Source organism: Cynoglossus semilaevis, chromosome 8 (genome assembly GCF_000523025.1).
Source record: "Cynoglossus semilaevis isolate Cse_v1.0 chromosome 8, Cse_v1.0, whole genome shotgun sequence".
Classification (NCBI taxonomy): Eukaryota; Metazoa; Chordata; class Actinopteri; order Pleuronectiformes; family Cynoglossidae; genus Cynoglossus; species Cynoglossus semilaevis.
In genome coordinates, this window is record NC_024314.1 from 9,587,548 (window position 1) to 9,605,436 (window position 17,889).

A 17,889-nucleotide genomic window follows, 5' to 3' on the forward strand; every position below is an offset into this window, starting at 1 on the left:
AGCATCGGGTTTTTTTTTTCTCTCTCTCTAACATTTTAGACATGCATACTGTTGAGAATTATAAAAATATAAATATAAATACATCCCATTAATATTAATGAATTCATGACTAGATTTGAAATATTTTTTATCATAAAAGAATTAAAATGCAGTTGAGTACAATAAGGCATTAAGATGTATCACAACAGCTGTACAGAAGTCTAGAGTAGAGGTATTATTTTTCTTAGTGTAATGGAGGAAAAAGCTAAAATAAACTTTTAATAATACGTCACTACGTTTCTCAACAGGAAGCACACTTCTTTAAGAAAAAAAAAAGAAAAAAGAAAAAAAAAAAGAGGAAAAGTCTAGAAATTTAAAAGGTAACATTAAGAACACAAAGTTTGAAAAAGCACTCCAGTTACACAACTGAGATTTGATTACAGCACACCACATGGTGTTATTGACTCCCATTAGACTTGCCTGACCTGGGATTTTAGAAGCCCATGGCCGACAACACACCCAAAAACAAACAGAAATATCCACTAAACAAGTGAACTCAGCACTTCTCCACACAACTATCGTGGAACCTTTATGACTTGTGTGCTACAAAAAAAAAAGACTAAATCTAAGCAGAATGGGTGGACGTGTACATAAAGGAAACAAAGAAGAAGAAAAAAAAAACAAAACAAACTATGGCAATGACAGTTACAATCAAATGAATGGCTGACAATGTTTAAACTCAACACTTTCATAAATATCGTTTACAGCGGACTAAATCAGGGGAACGGCTATAGCTTTCTGGAAATATGACACTGCCCTAACACTACGCATGACTGAGCAAGCTTGTTATTCATGCAGAAAGGTAGTTCCCGGGTACAAGAGGTGGCCACGTCAGAGGCTGAAGTGTTGATTAGCAGTTTGTCTCATCGTGGCGTGACTCGGAGAGGAAGACTCGGTGCGAGAAAAAAAAAAACAAAAAAAAAATCCAAGACATCGCGAACCCATTTTGATCCCCCCCCACTGAATCAAATAATAACTCTGTGTAAAATGCTCCACACCCCTGAACACAAAGTCGCTCTCATCTCCGTATTTTAGGAAACGAATGAACAACTACTTAGCAAAATACTTTCCACGCTGACCACAGCTTGCATGTTCACCTTTTCGGATCTAGAATTCACTCTTAACAAACTGTATAAGTTAGCATTTTGGATTAAAATGGAAAAAAAAAAAAAAAAAAAGACGAGTTTGTTGGACAAACAAGCTAGCATGCTAGGTCGGAAGGTGCAGGTCCAGTCCGTCACTGATGCATTCTTGAATGAATGTTTCCAGTGCTGCTGTTTGTCTTCAACACATGCCTCCTGGTTTCTCAGTGAGCATTAAAATGGAGGTAAGATTAGAGCTGGTGTAAAAGATATACAGTACGTGATGCACTTGCAGAGAGCAGCCAATTTCAGAGGGACAGAGAGATAAATAGAAGACAAAGAAAATACATGAGAGAGGGAGAGGAAGAAAAGGGGGATAAGGTTGGGATCTTATTCTAACGACACAGCCAAATTTGTTCGTCACTTCTCTAATCACGTAACACTATGAATGGTTTTTTTTTTTTTTTCTTACATTTTAGCTGTGCATTGCTCACCTCACTGTTGTTAAAATGATTTTTTTTTTCCTCAGGCCCAAAAGAGTATTCCATTATTCCTAATGAGATGTAATGCAATTTGATTTTACTCCCTAAACATAAAAAAAACTCTTTTAAACGTACACCTCTAAAATCTTTAATACCTTGAAGAAAATGTTAATGCCAAAAGGTTTTAGTCACTTCTTAAACCGCCTACTGTCGGTACCGGAATCCAAATTGAAGAATTAATGTTGCATCACAGAAACTAACAATTATCCATTGAATCACCAGCAAATATAAACATTTTCATTTTTTTTTTCATATACTCTGCCGAGATGAAAGCGCTAGCTCGGCCAAACACTAATCACTTTCCTATAGATTTTTGTGTAGAACAGCAACAAAAATACAGCAAACAGTCTTAAGATATTCCGCACTTGAGCGTGTACTTTTTAATAACTGTGATTACTCTGCTCCAATTTTGTCTCCAATGGCAACCCAGAACCAAAGTTGTGTCTTGGGTAGGTTTTATGGTGAAACATGCATAGGTCATTTAGGGCCTGACAATGTGTAAGTACCTCATTAACCGAAAATTGAGAGAGAAAAAAAAAAAAAAAAAAAAAAAAAAAAAACAATCCCTTATCTCCCCCCCCCCCAAAAAAAAACCAACCAACCACTGGTTTCCTGCAGAGAGTCTTCATGACTAACAGGTGTTGCTGTGAACAGTCCCTGCTGTCTAACAATACTGTAGAGAAAAGGCTGATTACTGATCGGGCAGGTGTTGTGAGTTAGGAAAAAAAAATAGTACATTCAGGCAAATGTTAAAATTAGGAAGTTCCTTGTAAATAAACAAGATTTTTTTTTTTATCTCCAATATGTTATTACAGCAAATTTTAAATATTACCAGAAAGGTTTCCCAATAGTTGTGTGCAGCGGTCTGGAATCAGAATATGCGGTTCAACTACTTATTTTTTGTTGAATCCTTCTTAAAAACGTTGACTTATTTGACATATATACAGTACTTATTCTTTGGTTGTTTTTCTTGAATGTCTGTCTAACAACAGAAGAAAGATGTTTTAACCGTCCACAGTTTATAACCAAAACTTTACTCGTCCCACAATAAGGAAAAGTAAAGTGTTGACGGCAGCTTAATTTGGACACTGGTTCGAAGTTTGAAGTACAGTGATCCCTTGCTATAACGCGGTTTACTTTTCACGGTTTCGCTACTTCACGGATTTGCATCGTGCATTGTGTTCTGCATTCTGATTGGCTAAAAAGTCACTCCGCTTCTTCTCTACCTGTGCGCCAATAACGTTGCGGTTTAATATGTACACGTACGTAAAACAGCTTGCCAAATTGACATTACGTACGTGCAAATTCTCTTGCAATTTCGAGTTTATCAAACCCCATAATGTCGACAAAACGCTCTGGACCGGCAAAAGTACCTGCGGTAGGGACCAAAAGGCAGCGGAAGATGCTGTCTATCGGTGATAAAGTAAAACTATTGGACATGCTAAATGAAGGTAAAAGCTATGCGGCTGTAGGTCGGCATTATGGAATTAATGAATCTTCCGTTCGTTCCATAAAGAAGGAAGAAAAAAACATAAGGAAGACAGCAGCAATAAGTTTTAATAAGGATTCAAAAAGGGTTGACCAAGTGATAAAGGAGCTGATGACACTCTGTTATTATCACCAAGGAAAACACATCTCATCTACTTACTGTAATTTCCGGACTATTGAGCGTGACTACAGAACGATTTTTTTTTTAAACTTTTAATTAAATAAATGCTTTTTTGCAAACACGTTAGCTCTGTTAGCCCTGCTTCGGCGCCCCGACCGTAGTTGGAATGCACAGGGGAGACTTAGTGATCTGCTCCAGGGGGTGAAGCTAACATTAGCTAGCTAAGGGCTAACTCCCTTTACTTTGTGCTTGTCCGCAGCAGAGGTAGACAGAAACAGGGAAGTTGGGGTCTTTATTATCAGACACTCCGACCACAACGGAACATAAACAGAGTTTTAACAGCTCCTCTAAAACCAACTCAACATGACAGGGCTAAAAACTGCTCTCAACTTTTGCTACTGTTCTCTCACTCGCACGCACCCCACGCCGATATACGCACACACAGACATACACTACTAGTATAACACACAGTAGCCTACCAGAAAAGTCATTGATCGCTAGCGGTATGAACTTCTTGAGTCCGTAAAAATCCATAAATTTGCCGCATTGTTGTTTTTTGCCGCAGGGTTCAAAGCGTGTGAGAAAAGTAGCGGCTTATAGTCCGGAAATTACGGTGATTTAAAGATGATGGATATGAATATTGATGTGTGTGCTGAATTAACACAGGTCAGAACTTGGTGACGAGCTATCAGATTATGATGCCTCCTGCAGCGCAACTAGGATTACCCGACCACTCTGGTGCTCACCCAAACACATTATCCGTTAAAAGGTTTGTGCTAATGTTGGACGGACCCATCTGGGTTAGATCTACAATGTTTATACATGAGCAGACCAGGGTACAAGAATTTTATCAGGTCTATGTACAGTATCAGTAGATCAGTTTTCGGGGAGCATCGTGTCTTACTTCGGTTGCAGAGGTGGCAGGCGTGATGCTGGGACTGGTTGTGCACCCTCATGTGATCTGTGATGTAAGCAGCGGACAGGAGCTTTCCGCAGATGTGGCAGGGAACCTTCTCTTCATGGCGGATCATGTGCGCGCGCAAACGATCCTTGGTGGCAAAGCTGGACTCACAGGTCTGAAAGACGAGGTAAATGATGCAGGAGGGTAAAAAAAAAACAATTTTTTTTTTTTAGCAAGCTCAGATTTACTAAACTTAAAATTTTTAATTCATTCATTCAGTGTCTGTGCAGGAAATTTCTGGTACTGCAACAAATATCGTTGGTGACCCCTGTACAGCTCAAATTTACTAAACTTAATTTTTTTTTATTTAGTGTCTGTCCAGGAAATTCCTGGTACTCCAACAAATATCGTTGGTGACCCCTGTACTAAAGCATTAATTGCAGACACATTTAGTACTTGTATTCTGCATTTGTGCATTATAATACTCACATCTATGTCATATTGGAAGTTTTCATTTTATTCTGTCTCATTGTTAAATTTAGTTACTGTTCAGTTTTTATCTTTTTTTTTTTTACCTGACATGCACCTCCCCACCCTTTTAAATGTTAAATGTGATACACTTACCTGACATGCACCTCCTCACCCTTTTAAATGTTAAATGTGATACAGCAAAAGGTTGACTGCAACCCTAATGCTGAGAGCTGGACACAGATTCACTCTCGGTGAACCCGGCCGAGACTGGGTACATAGTTAAAACCCTGCTTGTAGCAACGTGAAAATAAATGACGTAAAAAATGAAGCTCGTGTAACTTAAATACGTTTTCATCCCCAGGTTGTTTAAGAAAATCTGTCATTTTCATTTCTTGCAAAAATGACCACTGTGGTTTGTTGAATGTGTTAAGAAGTAAAATTGGATTTGGAGTTTATTTGATTTCCCAAATGACTCAAATCTAAAATACAAGAAAATTAAAGCTCAGCTTCTGCATCACTGCAGGCAAAAAAAAAACACAGATTGTGGGGCAGGATTAACATTTTAAAGGAATATATGTGCAAAAAACAGATGGAGTTCCAGTTGCTAAGCTAGAACAGTGCAGGGAAGAGACAGCACGTACCGGGCATTTGAAAGGTCGCTCTGAGGAGTGCACCTGTCGCACATGACTGTTGAGATGATCCGGCCTTGAGAAAACAAGAAGGATGACACACACATTAGAAAACACACAGAGCACTTTGACTCTGAAATCACTTCTATCCCCAACGCCCACCTGGAGAAGGCTTTGCCGCAGTGAGGGCACACGTAGGGTTTTTCCACACCGCCCTGGTGTGACCGCACGTGGTGGCTCATTCGATCCTTCCTCTTAAAACGCTGCTGGCAGATAGGACAGGAGAAAGGCTTTTCGTCCGAGTGTGACAGGCGGTGGCGATTTAGATGGTAGACATCCCGGAAAGCCTTCCCACATGTCTCACAGGCATGGTTTTTCTTTACTGGGTTGGGGTTAGGATTTGACGGTCGCTGCAAAATAAAAATAAATTTCTTTTTTAAAAAAAAAAAAAAAAAAAAAAAAGCCTGCACCTTAACAATAAAACACAGATTACTGAAGAACATTTTTTTCATAAATACAAAAAAAAAAAGCCGGAGCCATGATTGACACTCAATTTGCATGTTAGACTAAGACCAGCTGGACATGATGTGTTATTGTGTTACTGTCTGTGTTTCAGAGATCATGCAGGGGAGCTTGGGGAGCTTCGTGCACACATGTTTCTCAAACTGTGGACCAGTGCCAAGCAAAGGAATAGGTATCTGTAAATCGCTGTTTGTCCAGTGGAGACTCCCATTTAACACTCATGGAAATGTATTTTTAACACAGTTTAAGAAACATCGTGCTTGAAGGTTGGGGGGGGGTTGTCGACAGCCATCTCCTCACGGACCTCACCCACCTGTACTGTCGCCCCTGTGGCCATGACGACAGCAGCAGGAGGCAGAGCATGGAGGTTAACACCAGCCATTACATTTGCAATGGCGACCCCTTCACCATCCTGACTACCCAGGGGGGGCTGCTGTGCACCCACCAGCATGCCGGGAGAGGTGAGAGTGGGAGGTGCAGAGAGGTGTAGCAGGGAGAGGGGTATGGTGGTCCTCTCTGCACTCCCTTCAACCCCCACCGCCATTACTGATGGGGCCGACACTGCCACGACAACCTGGCTGGCAGCTCCCTCCTTCTCCCCTTCCGCCTGCTCTCTGGCCCTGTCCTTCATGCGTACCCCAGTGTGGACCGACTGGTGCCGCCGTAGGTTGTAGTTGTTCTTGAACTGCTTGTTGCAGATGGCACAGATGTGGGGCACGCGGGCTGGTCGGGGCTCTTGCTTTACTGGAACAGAAAAAAGGTGGGACACGAGACTAATATAAACAACCTGTTAAATTTAAAGGGCATTAATTTGCATCTATAGTTGATAAAAAAAAAAAAATATATATCAACGTCATGGAATTATCTGGGAAATATTTGACACCCAAAGCCCTAGATGAATTTTAAGATTTTCTGACAACTTGACTAAAAAAAAAAAAAGAGTGCAGCAGTTTCCCCTTCACATCATTAAAAGAGAATGGAACTGAAACAATAATTATTGAATACATGATGCTCATGTATAATGGACTTACTGCCCCATTTGCTGTTCAATGTTACAAGGCTTCATTAATGAACATTTCAATGGTTTCGTCTCATTACGTCCGTGCGGTGGTTCTCAATTATTTTCTGTCATGGCCCCCCCTTGGGGACAGAAATGTTTTTACGCTCCCCTGCCCCACACCCTTGCAAATTAAAATACTATTGAGAACCTAATAACATGTATATTTTTATCTGTACAAACCACTGTATGAGGTGCTGCCACCTAGTGACTGGAGGCTTGTTATCATTCAAGCATTACAGAAGTGGTACACTTTTGTCCAGCGTGGAAGGCCCTCACCCCCGCACCCCCCCTATTTGAGAAGTACTGCGTTAGTGTAATATTTCCTTATTGACAACTTTTTTTGGAGGGGGCGGGGGGTGTAAACTTAAGTACTAGCTTTCCAAATATTGCTTAAATGTTATCCATTTGTTTACAAAATATTGCAATTTCTGTCCCACCAAAATTTATATTTTATATTTATTTCCATCTATCTGTTCCCTTAGTATAATAATTTTATACATTTATACAGCAACTCTGCTGCTAATACACCAAACCACAATGATAAAATGCCATATTGTCTACATCTCTATGCAACTTAGGGGCTGAACCTGAATTGCGCTTCAGTTGATGCTTTTCAGGATCAGGGTCACTCACCAGTTATGGGCTCCTCATTGAGAGCCGCAGTGTCCACGGTGGAAGGAGGCTGTACTATGTGCTCTGTGGGTGGGGATTGGGGAGAACTCGTATGCACTGACATGAGTTCTGATTGGAGGCTCCCCTCCACTTGGTTTTGGGTGGGATTATGCTGGAGAAGCAAGCAGAAGGAGGCAAGCAGGGAGGAAGAAAGGCCATCAACAACAAAAGTAAACACAAGTCACACTCCATTATATGTGGAAGATCTGGGCTACGGTGGAGGCCGCGAGCCTGTTCTCAGTGACAGCCGTACAGTGACAAGCAGAAACAGAAACATGCCTGCTCGGCAGAGCCTACCTGGAAGAGGAAATTGCTCCAGGCAGCATCCATTTTGCGTCACAGCGTTGGAGATAATGAAGTCAGTTTGTAATTGAGCTCTCGGACAGCCGCCTTTGCATCGTGCTGACGGGCACGACGACGGTCAAGACGCGGATACTATACGCGGATACGGCCAAGAGGGCTTCCTGGTTGTCGTCTCCGTTCGGCCAAGAGGGCTTCCTGGTTGTCGTCTAAAGCCTGAATAAAATCGTATGTTAAAATGAACTGTAGTTCTCATTGAGGTAGCCTAACGCTGTGTCCGTGAAAGTACGCAGCAGCTACCACACACAGGCCAGCTCCGGTAGCAGATTCTTCCCCTTTGCTTTCTTTTCTGTCTTTAATTACTCAGTAACGTCACTCAAATACACAAACCGCTAAACTGCATAGAAAAGCTAAAACGGCGCAATGTTGAGTGTTAAACTCTAGCATTGAACATTAAACATTGTACATTAAATAAAACTATTTTACGCCAAAAAGCAGATATGTGTTATATTACACGCAGCTCGTGCTTTGTTTTTAATATAGGGATCTATTTTTCCGTTTTCTTCCATTAGGCCACTCGGGTGTTAGTCGAAGCCTCGATGTAGAATTCAAGCCGTGACCGCGGAGGGCGGCGTTCTCGCCGGGCCGCAGCCTCCTGCTCCACCTCGGCCCTTCAGCAGCGAGGATGTCATCTTTCTTTTTTTATCGCCCGCTCTCCCTCCTCCCTCCCTGTCTCTTTCTTCCTTTTCTTTTTTAATTCCTCTTTCTTCTCCCCCTCCTCTCCTTTCCTCGCACCGCTATGTCCCACTTGCTCTTAAAGGGATAGTTGTTCCTCGCAGAGCTCCCCCTCACTTCCGCCTCACAGTCGATACCCGTCCTCTTCTGCCCTCCTCTTCCTCTCCTCAGTTTTCGCCGACATTAAATGAAACATCGTGTGTTTTCTTTCTTTTCACCTAACCTGTGGTCCAGCGCGTTATTGTGTGCTGTGCAGTTATATGGAGCTCATCTCCATGCACTGACACATAACCCGTAAGGACTATTATTACAGAAATCGTAGACTCGTCTTAAAGGGCAGTGCGCACACATCCGCCAAGTCAGCCCGTTAATAATGATGTCACATTCAGCCATTCAGTACACAAACAATAGACGAGGAAGACAGTAGGCATGTAAGGACGCGGTCATTGTTTGAGAGTATAAGTATTAAGACATAGTAAGTGCTAACTTTGAGCCAAAGACACTGAGGTTTGTTTCCAATAAAAACATCTGAAAAGGGTTTGTCCTAATTACACTAACAAATAGCTATTGTGAGTTATGAATTCATGAACAAAACAGTTTTACAATTTTCATGGCAAGACTCCCAAAGTATCAGACGTACTTTCCAATAGGGCGTTAATTTATATTAGCGTTGTTAATTTATGAAATGTTTTTGTTCAATAAGAATATCAGTGTTGTGGGAGTTACCTTGTTTCAAATAAAGGCCAGAGGAGTTTTCAAACAATAGCTGTGAATGTGTCGACGTGGGGGGCTTGACAATACTCTTTTTTACAAAAGGGGGCAGTGCAGTAAATGTTTTGAAACCAGTGAGTTACGGTAAAAGAACGTTTGAAAATTTGAACCTCAGTGGCAGAGAGGGAAGGGGTTTGAAGATTTCTTTTTCACTGAAGTGTCATTACTTGTTTAATCTTGTAAATATGCAGCAATGGCAATATTGTTGGTGGAGTTTCTATGGTTTCTACAGGTTTCTCAAAGACAAAATACCTGTAATAAAATGATCGATCTCTCATGCTCTGGGAAAAAATAAAAAACACAATTCTACAGCAAATACATCAGAACCAGATAAGTGACTGTGTTAATACCAATTTATTATCATTTTAAAATACTTTTTAAATCACCCACGTTTTTTTCCAATAATTGTTTCAAGCCCGTTTCGCCATCTCCCTGTCAAGCATACAATCACTTGATTTGAGAAATAAAGTTCCACCCATCCATCCAAAAACAAGAAAAAAAAAAAAACAAAAACAAAAATCCAAACAAAACAAACAACTGCAGGACACGTGATCCCGCGTTACATTTTTGTTTGCATCATCATGATTTCTTTCCCCCCATCCTGTCTCACAGTTTCTGACAACCAATAAAAACCTCTGATTCTTTGAACACCAGTTCACTGGTTTTCCCACATGGAGCTCATTTTTCGACCCACCAGACTTAGTTTATACAAGTAGTTTATGCATGCACTGAGATTCCAACCGAGCATAAAGTAGTAGGTTACACAGGGGAGTTGTTTTTAGCTGGTGTTTCTGAGTCATACAAAGAGTAGAGCAACTTTTTTTTTTTTAAATTTTCAATTCAAATATTACTAATAAATAAAAAAAGAGAAAAAAAAACCCACAACATGGCAGTCCGGATGGCTCGAGGATAGACCTACGAGCCTCATTTCAGCACCATGTGCACCGTTAGCCTGACTTGTGTGTGTGTGTGAGGATGTGCTGCTGCAGTCACTGCTGCTGTGCCGGGGCCAAAGGTCACACCATTACAGCAGCTCGGTCGTCGCTCATCCTCTCACAGTCTACAGTCATTGTCCTGAACTGAAAACAGTTAAAGAAAAAACGTAAAAACAGTGTTTTACATTCCAGTGGCCAATTATTCCGTGTTTTCCCACATAAGAGTGACTCAAGGTGAACTGGTCTTGGAGTTTATGCGAACGGTGGGTGTCACAAGTGTCAGTGTAACCAGACTCTACTGTTTGACACACATCGACAGTTATTTATAATTCCGTCTTAAGAATCGTTATTTTCTGGAGCACACGACGCACCTGACAGCGTAACTTTTTTTTTTTTTTTTTTTTTGTCGTATAGGTATATATTTCTACAGTCGAAAGTGGGCCATTTTCTTCTGTCAAGAAAAAATTGTGAAACATGACTACAACAACAGTTAGCTCGGAATAAGTTATGGCAATATTGACAGGAAATGCAGGCCAAGTTGTGGCTCTTAATCTTGAACTTATGACACGTTTGAATATATCAAAATTACTAACATTGTCTTTGTAACTCTATAAAACCAAATGACCTGTGTTTCTCTGTAATATTCCCAACACTATGTACAGTTAAGATAAAAACAAATCAAATTTGGGACAAGTGATCTGAAATGCCAGTGGACAGGTAACGGGTACATTTCAAAATGTATTCTGTCATGTTTACAAATGTTTCTACTGTACATCAATTTCATGCATTGGAGTAAAACACCTAAGCTGTTTAGATAGTCAATATGTCATGATGCCTGAAAGCGTTTTTTGTTTTTTTTTTTTCTTTTTCCTTACAGTATGTGTACAATAATGTTTCTTCTTGTCCTTGCCGCACTTTGACAACAGTCTCACTTTCATAAACATTCACTTTAGTTTCAATTCGGTTAGAAATAATCTTTCGAGTTGTCAAATAAAAACTTTGATCGCATGACATCCCTTCAGGAACCACCTCAAAGGCATGGTGATGTTCAGAACAACTTGCAAATCAATAAAAATAATTCCAGTTTCCTTTTTCTCTTCCGTCTGGAGGTGCAAGTTTTGGAAGGCTTCCTATACATTTTTTTTTTTTTTTGGACACTACAGACTACATACGATTACATACACAATGCAAAAACAAACATCGTTTTCTTCATTTCTTCCCCCCGCCCCATCCTCCATCTTTCTCCATTCCGGTGTAGAACATCATAGAAGACGACAGCTGCTGTTGTCTGTCTGCAGCTTTGGGGTGGAAACCCTTTGTTTTACATGTTCCTATATTACGTTTATATAGGCTGCAACAAATGCTCAAACATTAAACACAACATCGTATTTTCAGTCTAACATCAACGTCATAAAATGTGGTGGTTACATTCCTCCTTCCTTCCTGTTGTACACCTGTGAGAAACGGGAGTTTAGCTCTCTTACCCACCCTGAGTCTAAAGAAGCAGGCTGCAGCACAATAACGTATGATTACATCCACACCACTTCATTTTCATTTAAAAACATTCTTACGAACAACAAAATCCTGTCGCATTTCACACTACTTCTGACCTTTTCGGAGTCTGGAAAATAGACACCGATTGAGTTTTGTGTAAAAAAAAAAAAAGAAGAAACTCCAACATACTCTCTCTGCAACTTCATAACAATTGTAAAACACTTACTTGTATGCAAGTGCCGAGTACTTCCATCATATTCCGACTGCTTACATAGAACAGATCGCATAACTGCTGATACTGAGTCGGAATGCTCATCTGGGGCCTTTAATAATTTTCTTTTTTTTTTAAATTGTAAAGACCATTTTTAAATAAAAATGGATTGATATGGATGTAGCCTCAGTTTCCCTCAATATTTCACTGTAAAGGAAACTGCTGATATCCCAGGGTCCCTCACATTTGAATGAAGAATATTTGAGAGAAAGTGAGGGTAATGAGTTGTACGTTGTGATAGCTACTGTCCTAAATCATTGCCTCTCTTCTGCCGCCTAAGAGTAAGACAGGTGGGAGCCATTGGAAATGTGTGATGTAACTGAAGTGCTGCGGCTCAGAACCCCGTCGGCGCCTGCAGCACCTCCCGGCCCCCCGCCGGACGCCGTCCTCCTCAGTGGCTGGGGGCTATTTCTCAGCACCATCAGATTCGGGGCACCACGCACAGCCAGCCCGCTTCCGCCGTATATTCCGCCCTGAGAGGAGGAAGAGGAGGAGGGTGGGCCAGAGATTGAAGGAGGGGCAGGTGGTGGGGGAGGTAGCATGGCCAGTGACTGCGAGGAGGAGCGCGAGGGCAGGTGATGAGAGAAGGGCAGGGGATGTGGGTGGGCCAGATCTCCTCCCGAGCCCCGCACCCCGGCCCACTCCCGCTCCCTGTCCTTCTCCCGTTCCCTATCTCGATCCCGATCCCGCTCCCGCTCCCGGTACAGCTGTGGCGTGCTCTGGTGGTGGTAGTGCTGGGGCAAGTGGTGCCGTTGGTGGTGGGAGGAAGACGATGAGGAGGACGAGGAGGAAGAGGCGGAGGATCGGGACGAGTGATGCACTTCCCTCCCGTCCCTCATACCAAGGGCCATTCCTAAGGCCTGGGAGGAAGAGGATGACTCGCCCCTGCGGTCGCTCGCGCTGCTGCTGTTGTGGCTGCGGCGGGAATGCTGCTGTGGCGGCGGCATGATCTGTGGATGAATTCCATGGCTCCAGTGGCTGCCAGAGCGAGAGCTGGGGCCCGGGTTATTGGAGTAGCACTGCTTGGAGTAGGCCTCACTGGGGATGCCCGTCAATGCCATGTTGCTGAATCCCAAGCGCATGCTCTCTGAGTCAAAGGACTCGATCTCACTGGCCTGCCGCTCCAGTAGTGTGCGGATGCGCTCGGATCGCTCATTTTGCAGCGATAGCATCTCTTCCTCGATCTGGAAGCAAAAGAGCAAATGTCGTCTCATTTTTCATAAAACAATTAACTTTAGGCCTAACATGAGACCCTAACATGAGTGCGTGTTTAGGGGCAGTGGTGCCTCAGTGGTTAAGGAAGCTGACTTGGGTCCGGAAGGTTTCAGGTTCGAGACCAGCTGCCAAGTTACTTCTGAGGTGCTCTGAGCACTGCTCCCACACTGTTCACTTTGGTGATGGGTTAAAAGCAGAGATCACATTTGGTTGTGTGCAGTGGTGTGCTGTGTCACAATGACAAACTACTTGTCACTTTCCTTTCCTTGAATATTTACATATTTACCGCCAAATTAAACCAGGTGTCCCACAGGGATGGCTATTAGGCCTACGTCAGTTGTAGGCAAAACCAGCAGACAGACTTTTCCAAATTATATAATTTAATTACTGTATATTATCATTACACTTCTGCCTTTTCCCTGCAATACCCACATTTTCCCAATAGATGGTGTAGAAAATGATAAAAGCATTTTAGCCTTTCTGACCAATAACATACTGGCCACTGTTTTTGTTGCATGTGAAGGCCATACTTGGTTTTGTAGTCTGCTGTATTCCTTCTGTTCTGTGTTTATCCCAGCGAAATTTAACAGATAAAACTAACAAATACTAAACATCCATCCATCCATTTTCATCCGCTTATCCATTACCGGGTCGCAGGGGCAGCAGTCTCCACCCAAATCACACTGCACCGTACCAACCCCCAAAACCTTCCTGTGGGTGGTGAGTCCACTGGAAGGTACCAACCTCCCTAACCGGGATTCGAACTTGCCCAGGAGGTGAACCTTGGGGTTTCACACCAATGACAGAGACATTGCCTCTGGGCCAAAGCGCCACAAAAATACTAAACAAATATAATTATTTTTTCTGCCTATTTAGAGGCAAATTAACTGCCAGTAGTGGCTGTGGTGGAGTAGATGGCTGTCAGCGTGGACAAGGTTTGTTTTGAACTTGGGGGTCCTTTGAGCAACAAAGGACTGCGGATTACAAGGATGGGGCAGTGGTGGCTTAGTGGTTAAGGAAGCGGACCTGGGTCCGGAAGGCTTCAGGTTTGAGTCCACCAGCTGCTAAGTTACCACATCACCTAACTTTGTCAAAAATATAACTCGTTTTTTTCTTTTGAACTGCCACAGTTTCTATAATAAACCAGGTCTATTCATTTATCCATCTTCCATCCACTCCCGTTGCTTCCAAAATGCACCAGATTTCGACACACAACATTGAAACAACAGTTATTTTCTTTCTGACCCTTTGCTCCAGGAGGGCCCGGCGGATGGACACCCGCTGCTCCAGGTCTTTCACCTCCCTCTCATGCTGGGTGTCCGTGTGGATCTTAATCTTGCTCTGGTAGGCGTTCAGCAGCTCCAGCTCCTGCTGCAGCTGCATCCGCAGCACCTTGTACTCGGCTTCCTGGGTCTCATCCAGACGCAGCTGAAAATCAGGGACAGGATAGAGCACGTTGACGACTGAAGCTTGACGTGAGCGCATGTGCAACGAATGATTTCTTTTCTTAGAGAGTCAAGAATCGAAGGAAAGACAGAAGGCAATGTGAACAAGAGGAGAGGGTCAGGGACTGGGTCAGTCTGTGCCATCACTGGTCTGTGTTCCTTTTTAATTGAGAGTGTATTTTAGACATAAATAAGGAGTGTTTTTGTAATTTAAAATAAATGTAGAATTTGATTTAGAATATTTTACAATATATTATATAATAATCTGAGGGTCTGATATACAATAATATTCATATTATAAAAGATCTATAACAACATTGAGTGTTTGTTTTGGTGTACAGATCTTGTACACATCCATATTTTCTCAGTACACTTTTTTCAGATGCAGATTACATTTATATGCTAACATACATTAGATTGTACACCTTCTACTGATTGGCCTGATCTTTTAGCACGTAAGTACAGTATAATGTAAAGTCAACTGGGGAAGATCAAGGCAGGTAGAATTAGACATGTTATTAATAACCAGATCTCAAAAATGTTACGAGACCTTTAGGCACTTTTGGTTTTGTGTTTTTTGGAATGGTCTAGAAATAACGTTGGCATTTTTACTTTCAAATCGCCTTTTTCGTTTGCTTTTTGATACTTTGTTTTTAGTTCTATTAAACATATGTGTATATAGTGATCCCTCTCCTATCGTGGTAGTTGCGTTCCGAGACGCGAAATGGGAAAAATCATGAAGTAGAGGCGATAGTGTTATTATATTATTTACGTATAGATTAACCCTTTACGAACCTCCCCCCCACACTGTTATCAACCCTCCCTAGACTGTATTACAATTTCCCACACAATTATATCCTCAGTAGAGTTGTAGAATGGCGACGAGAGAGTGGCCGACAGACAAGGGGAGACGCTGAGAGATGCTACGATGCATGAGCCAATCAGAGTGAGGAACAGAAGAGCATGCTCAATTAGCCAATAGTACACTGAGTTCATATTGTATTAGCCAATAGTATGCTGTGTACGATCTTGGCTAGGTAAACAATGCTACCAGCGATTGTTTGCAAATGCGCTTATCTCTCCAAAAAGAGAATCCACATTTTTATAGCTAAAAAATCCCCAAAAAATCTGCAATGTGCCAAGGGAGTGAAAGGAGAACCGTCATATAGAGATGGAACGCTGTACATGTATGTATGTATAAAATAGGACTAAAATAAATAAATATTTAGTATTTCTCATTTAAAACCTTTCCCCCTGAGCATCACAGATGTAGACGGAGCCAATCCTAACAGACACAGGGACATATGATGAACATAGAGAGACAAAATACACTTCACACTTGGGGTCAATTTTCTAAGTCGAGTTTCTAATTTACTTACGAGCCGTAACGCGCCAAGGTACAGTTTAAAACACTGTTTTAACAGGTGGATTAAGACAGACTGTGACAGTGGGGCCCAGAGGGAAGCTGGTTGGCAGGAGAACAGTTGGGCAGGAAGGGCCCCCCCCCCGGGGCCGGGCACAGGATTGGTGGTGTGGTGCGAGTGTTATGTCAACGACATCTCCTTGCCTTACTCACAGCCTGTGTGGACAGCATGTCATTGATGGAGTGGTCATACTGCTCAGCCAGGATGGCCAGCTTACGGGTCTGCTCATCCTTCAGTCGCTTCAGCACAGCTTTGTGATCCGCCTTGGGTGTGTTCTCCAGCAGGTGGTTGCGTAGAGCTTTGTATTGACGGGTTTGGATCTTACAGGTGTCCTGGAACTGGCGCTTGATCTGAAGCTCTTTGGACTGTAGTAGAGAGAAAAGACAGTTAAAGCAGCAGTTCTTAAAAAAGGTATTTCATCGATGCTGAAAGAAGCACCGTGTTTGAGGATCATCGTTTTTTAGTCACTTGAAATTGAGGTCGATTGTAGTGTCCGTCTTTCCCAACGTTACAGACCTTCAGTGAATGGCGGTCAGTGGAATGTAATTAGACATTACTGTGTTGCGTTTGCTTTAAATCAAAGGTGTGCAAACTTTTTAAACTTAATTTTAACCTAACTTAAGGCCAGATTATATATTATATACATAGAAATATATATATATATATATAAATCCCTGCTGTTTGTTTTAAGTGAGCCAATAGAAGTGTGTAATGGCTTCAGAATGTCTGTTCTAAAAATTTCAATGAAATTCTGTGTTTCCATTTAATATTAGACAAAAATATGTAGGTGCACCCATTAAATGGAACAGGCAATCATATTGTTTACAGCACCCTCTATAGTGGAATGGGGGAAAAAAACCTTTTTCATTTGCAAACTGGTAAAACTGCTTCATTCAAGCTTTAAGTAAACTAAACATTTACTATATGAAAGGAAATTTACTTAAAACGCACCTGTGGGATATTAGGACATTCAAATGGACTTGCATTAATTCTGATGAGCCATAAGGTTTTTCCTCATGGATAATAAAAGCTAACTTCCAGCTTTAAAGACAGTAGAAGATCATTAGACTACCATTTGGTATTATTGATGTTATTATAATTTTTTTACGAATAAAAAATCTGTGTGAGATTTGTGGTCTTATAATAGAATAATTTAGAATAATTTATAGAATAATTTACATGAAGCAAAGGTGGAATGCTGGTAACAGGTCAGCATGAATCTTTAGACATGAAGGAGTTTTTTAATTCCTGTGGTTCCAGCACTGTATGTCACTGGCACTGACTCACCGATGTCAAACAGATTTCCACTTAAATGCTTCTTTCTAACCGAATAGTTGGATGTCACTGCTACTGACCTCAACTGTGGACTCATCATTCACGTGGCTTGTATTACTCTATTAAATATACAAAGTGCTGAAATTCCAAACACATTTCACAATTATTCAAATACATACGGCAATTATCAAATTTTAGTTTGTGTTTCTGCTGTTCTCTGTCTGATAAAGCGCACTCTATCTATGTATATAACTCTGACTTTTTTAGTTGGTATATTTTCGAGTATGTTGGATTTAGTTTTTAGTAGATTAGTAAACTAAAACGGGGTCCCGTGCACTCTTTTTCACTTTCTGACAATAAATAAGCTAGTGCAATTAAAGTCAACGTCGACATTAAAGTATCATTACTTGACCAAGCATGCAATTGGTAATCTGTCTCAAACTACTGAGCGGTTAAAGTCAACGTCGTCATTAAAGTATCATTACTTGACCAAGCAT

The 17,889-nt window shown here is 41.6% G+C and overlaps 2 protein-coding genes across 4 annotated transcripts in view; both read right to left on the reverse strand.

Annotated features, from left to right (window-relative positions):
* Nucleotides 1-3,638: 3,638 nt before the first annotated feature.
* Nucleotides 3,639-8,664, reverse strand: mazb (MYC-associated zinc finger protein b (purine-binding transcription factor)). Of its 3 annotated transcripts, none has more exons than XM_025057329.1 (7): nt 8,004-8,664; nt 7,825-7,966; nt 7,489-7,639; nt 6,241-6,539; nt 5,436-5,683; nt 5,286-5,349; nt 3,639-4,348 (listed from the first exon to the last, which is right to left on the reverse strand). In XM_025057329.1, the coding sequence occupies exons 2-7, from the start codon at nt 7,855-7,857 to the stop codon at nt 4,049-4,051; spliced, it is 1,095 nt and encodes a 364-aa protein (XP_024913097.1). In that variant the 5' UTR covers nt 7,858-7,966; nt 8,004-8,664; the 3' UTR covers nt 3,639-4,048. The 3 variants fall into 3 exon arrangements, with proteins under 3 accessions (XP_024913097.1, XP_024913095.1, XP_024913096.1); XM_025057327.1 differs by having other exon boundaries at nt 3,640-4,348; nt 6,109-6,539; XM_025057328.1 differs by lacking the exon at nt 8,004-8,664 and having other exon boundaries at nt 3,640-4,348; nt 6,109-6,539; nt 7,825-7,997.
* Nucleotides 8,665-9,723: 1,059 nt separating this feature from the next.
* taok2b (TAO kinase 2b) overlaps nt 9,724-17,889 on the reverse strand; it is a 30,059-nt gene continuing 21,893 nt past the window's right edge. The window contains exons 16-18 of the mRNA XM_025058056.1: nt 16,270-16,482; nt 14,494-14,676; nt 9,724-13,217 (exon numbers count right to left, since the gene is read on the reverse strand). Coding sequence (XP_024913824.1) covers nt 12,309-13,217; nt 14,494-14,676; nt 16,270-16,482 — 1,305 coding nt within the window. The 3' untranslated portion in view covers nt 9,724-12,308. The remainder of the gene's footprint in view (nt 13,218-14,493; nt 14,677-16,269; nt 16,483-17,889) is intronic.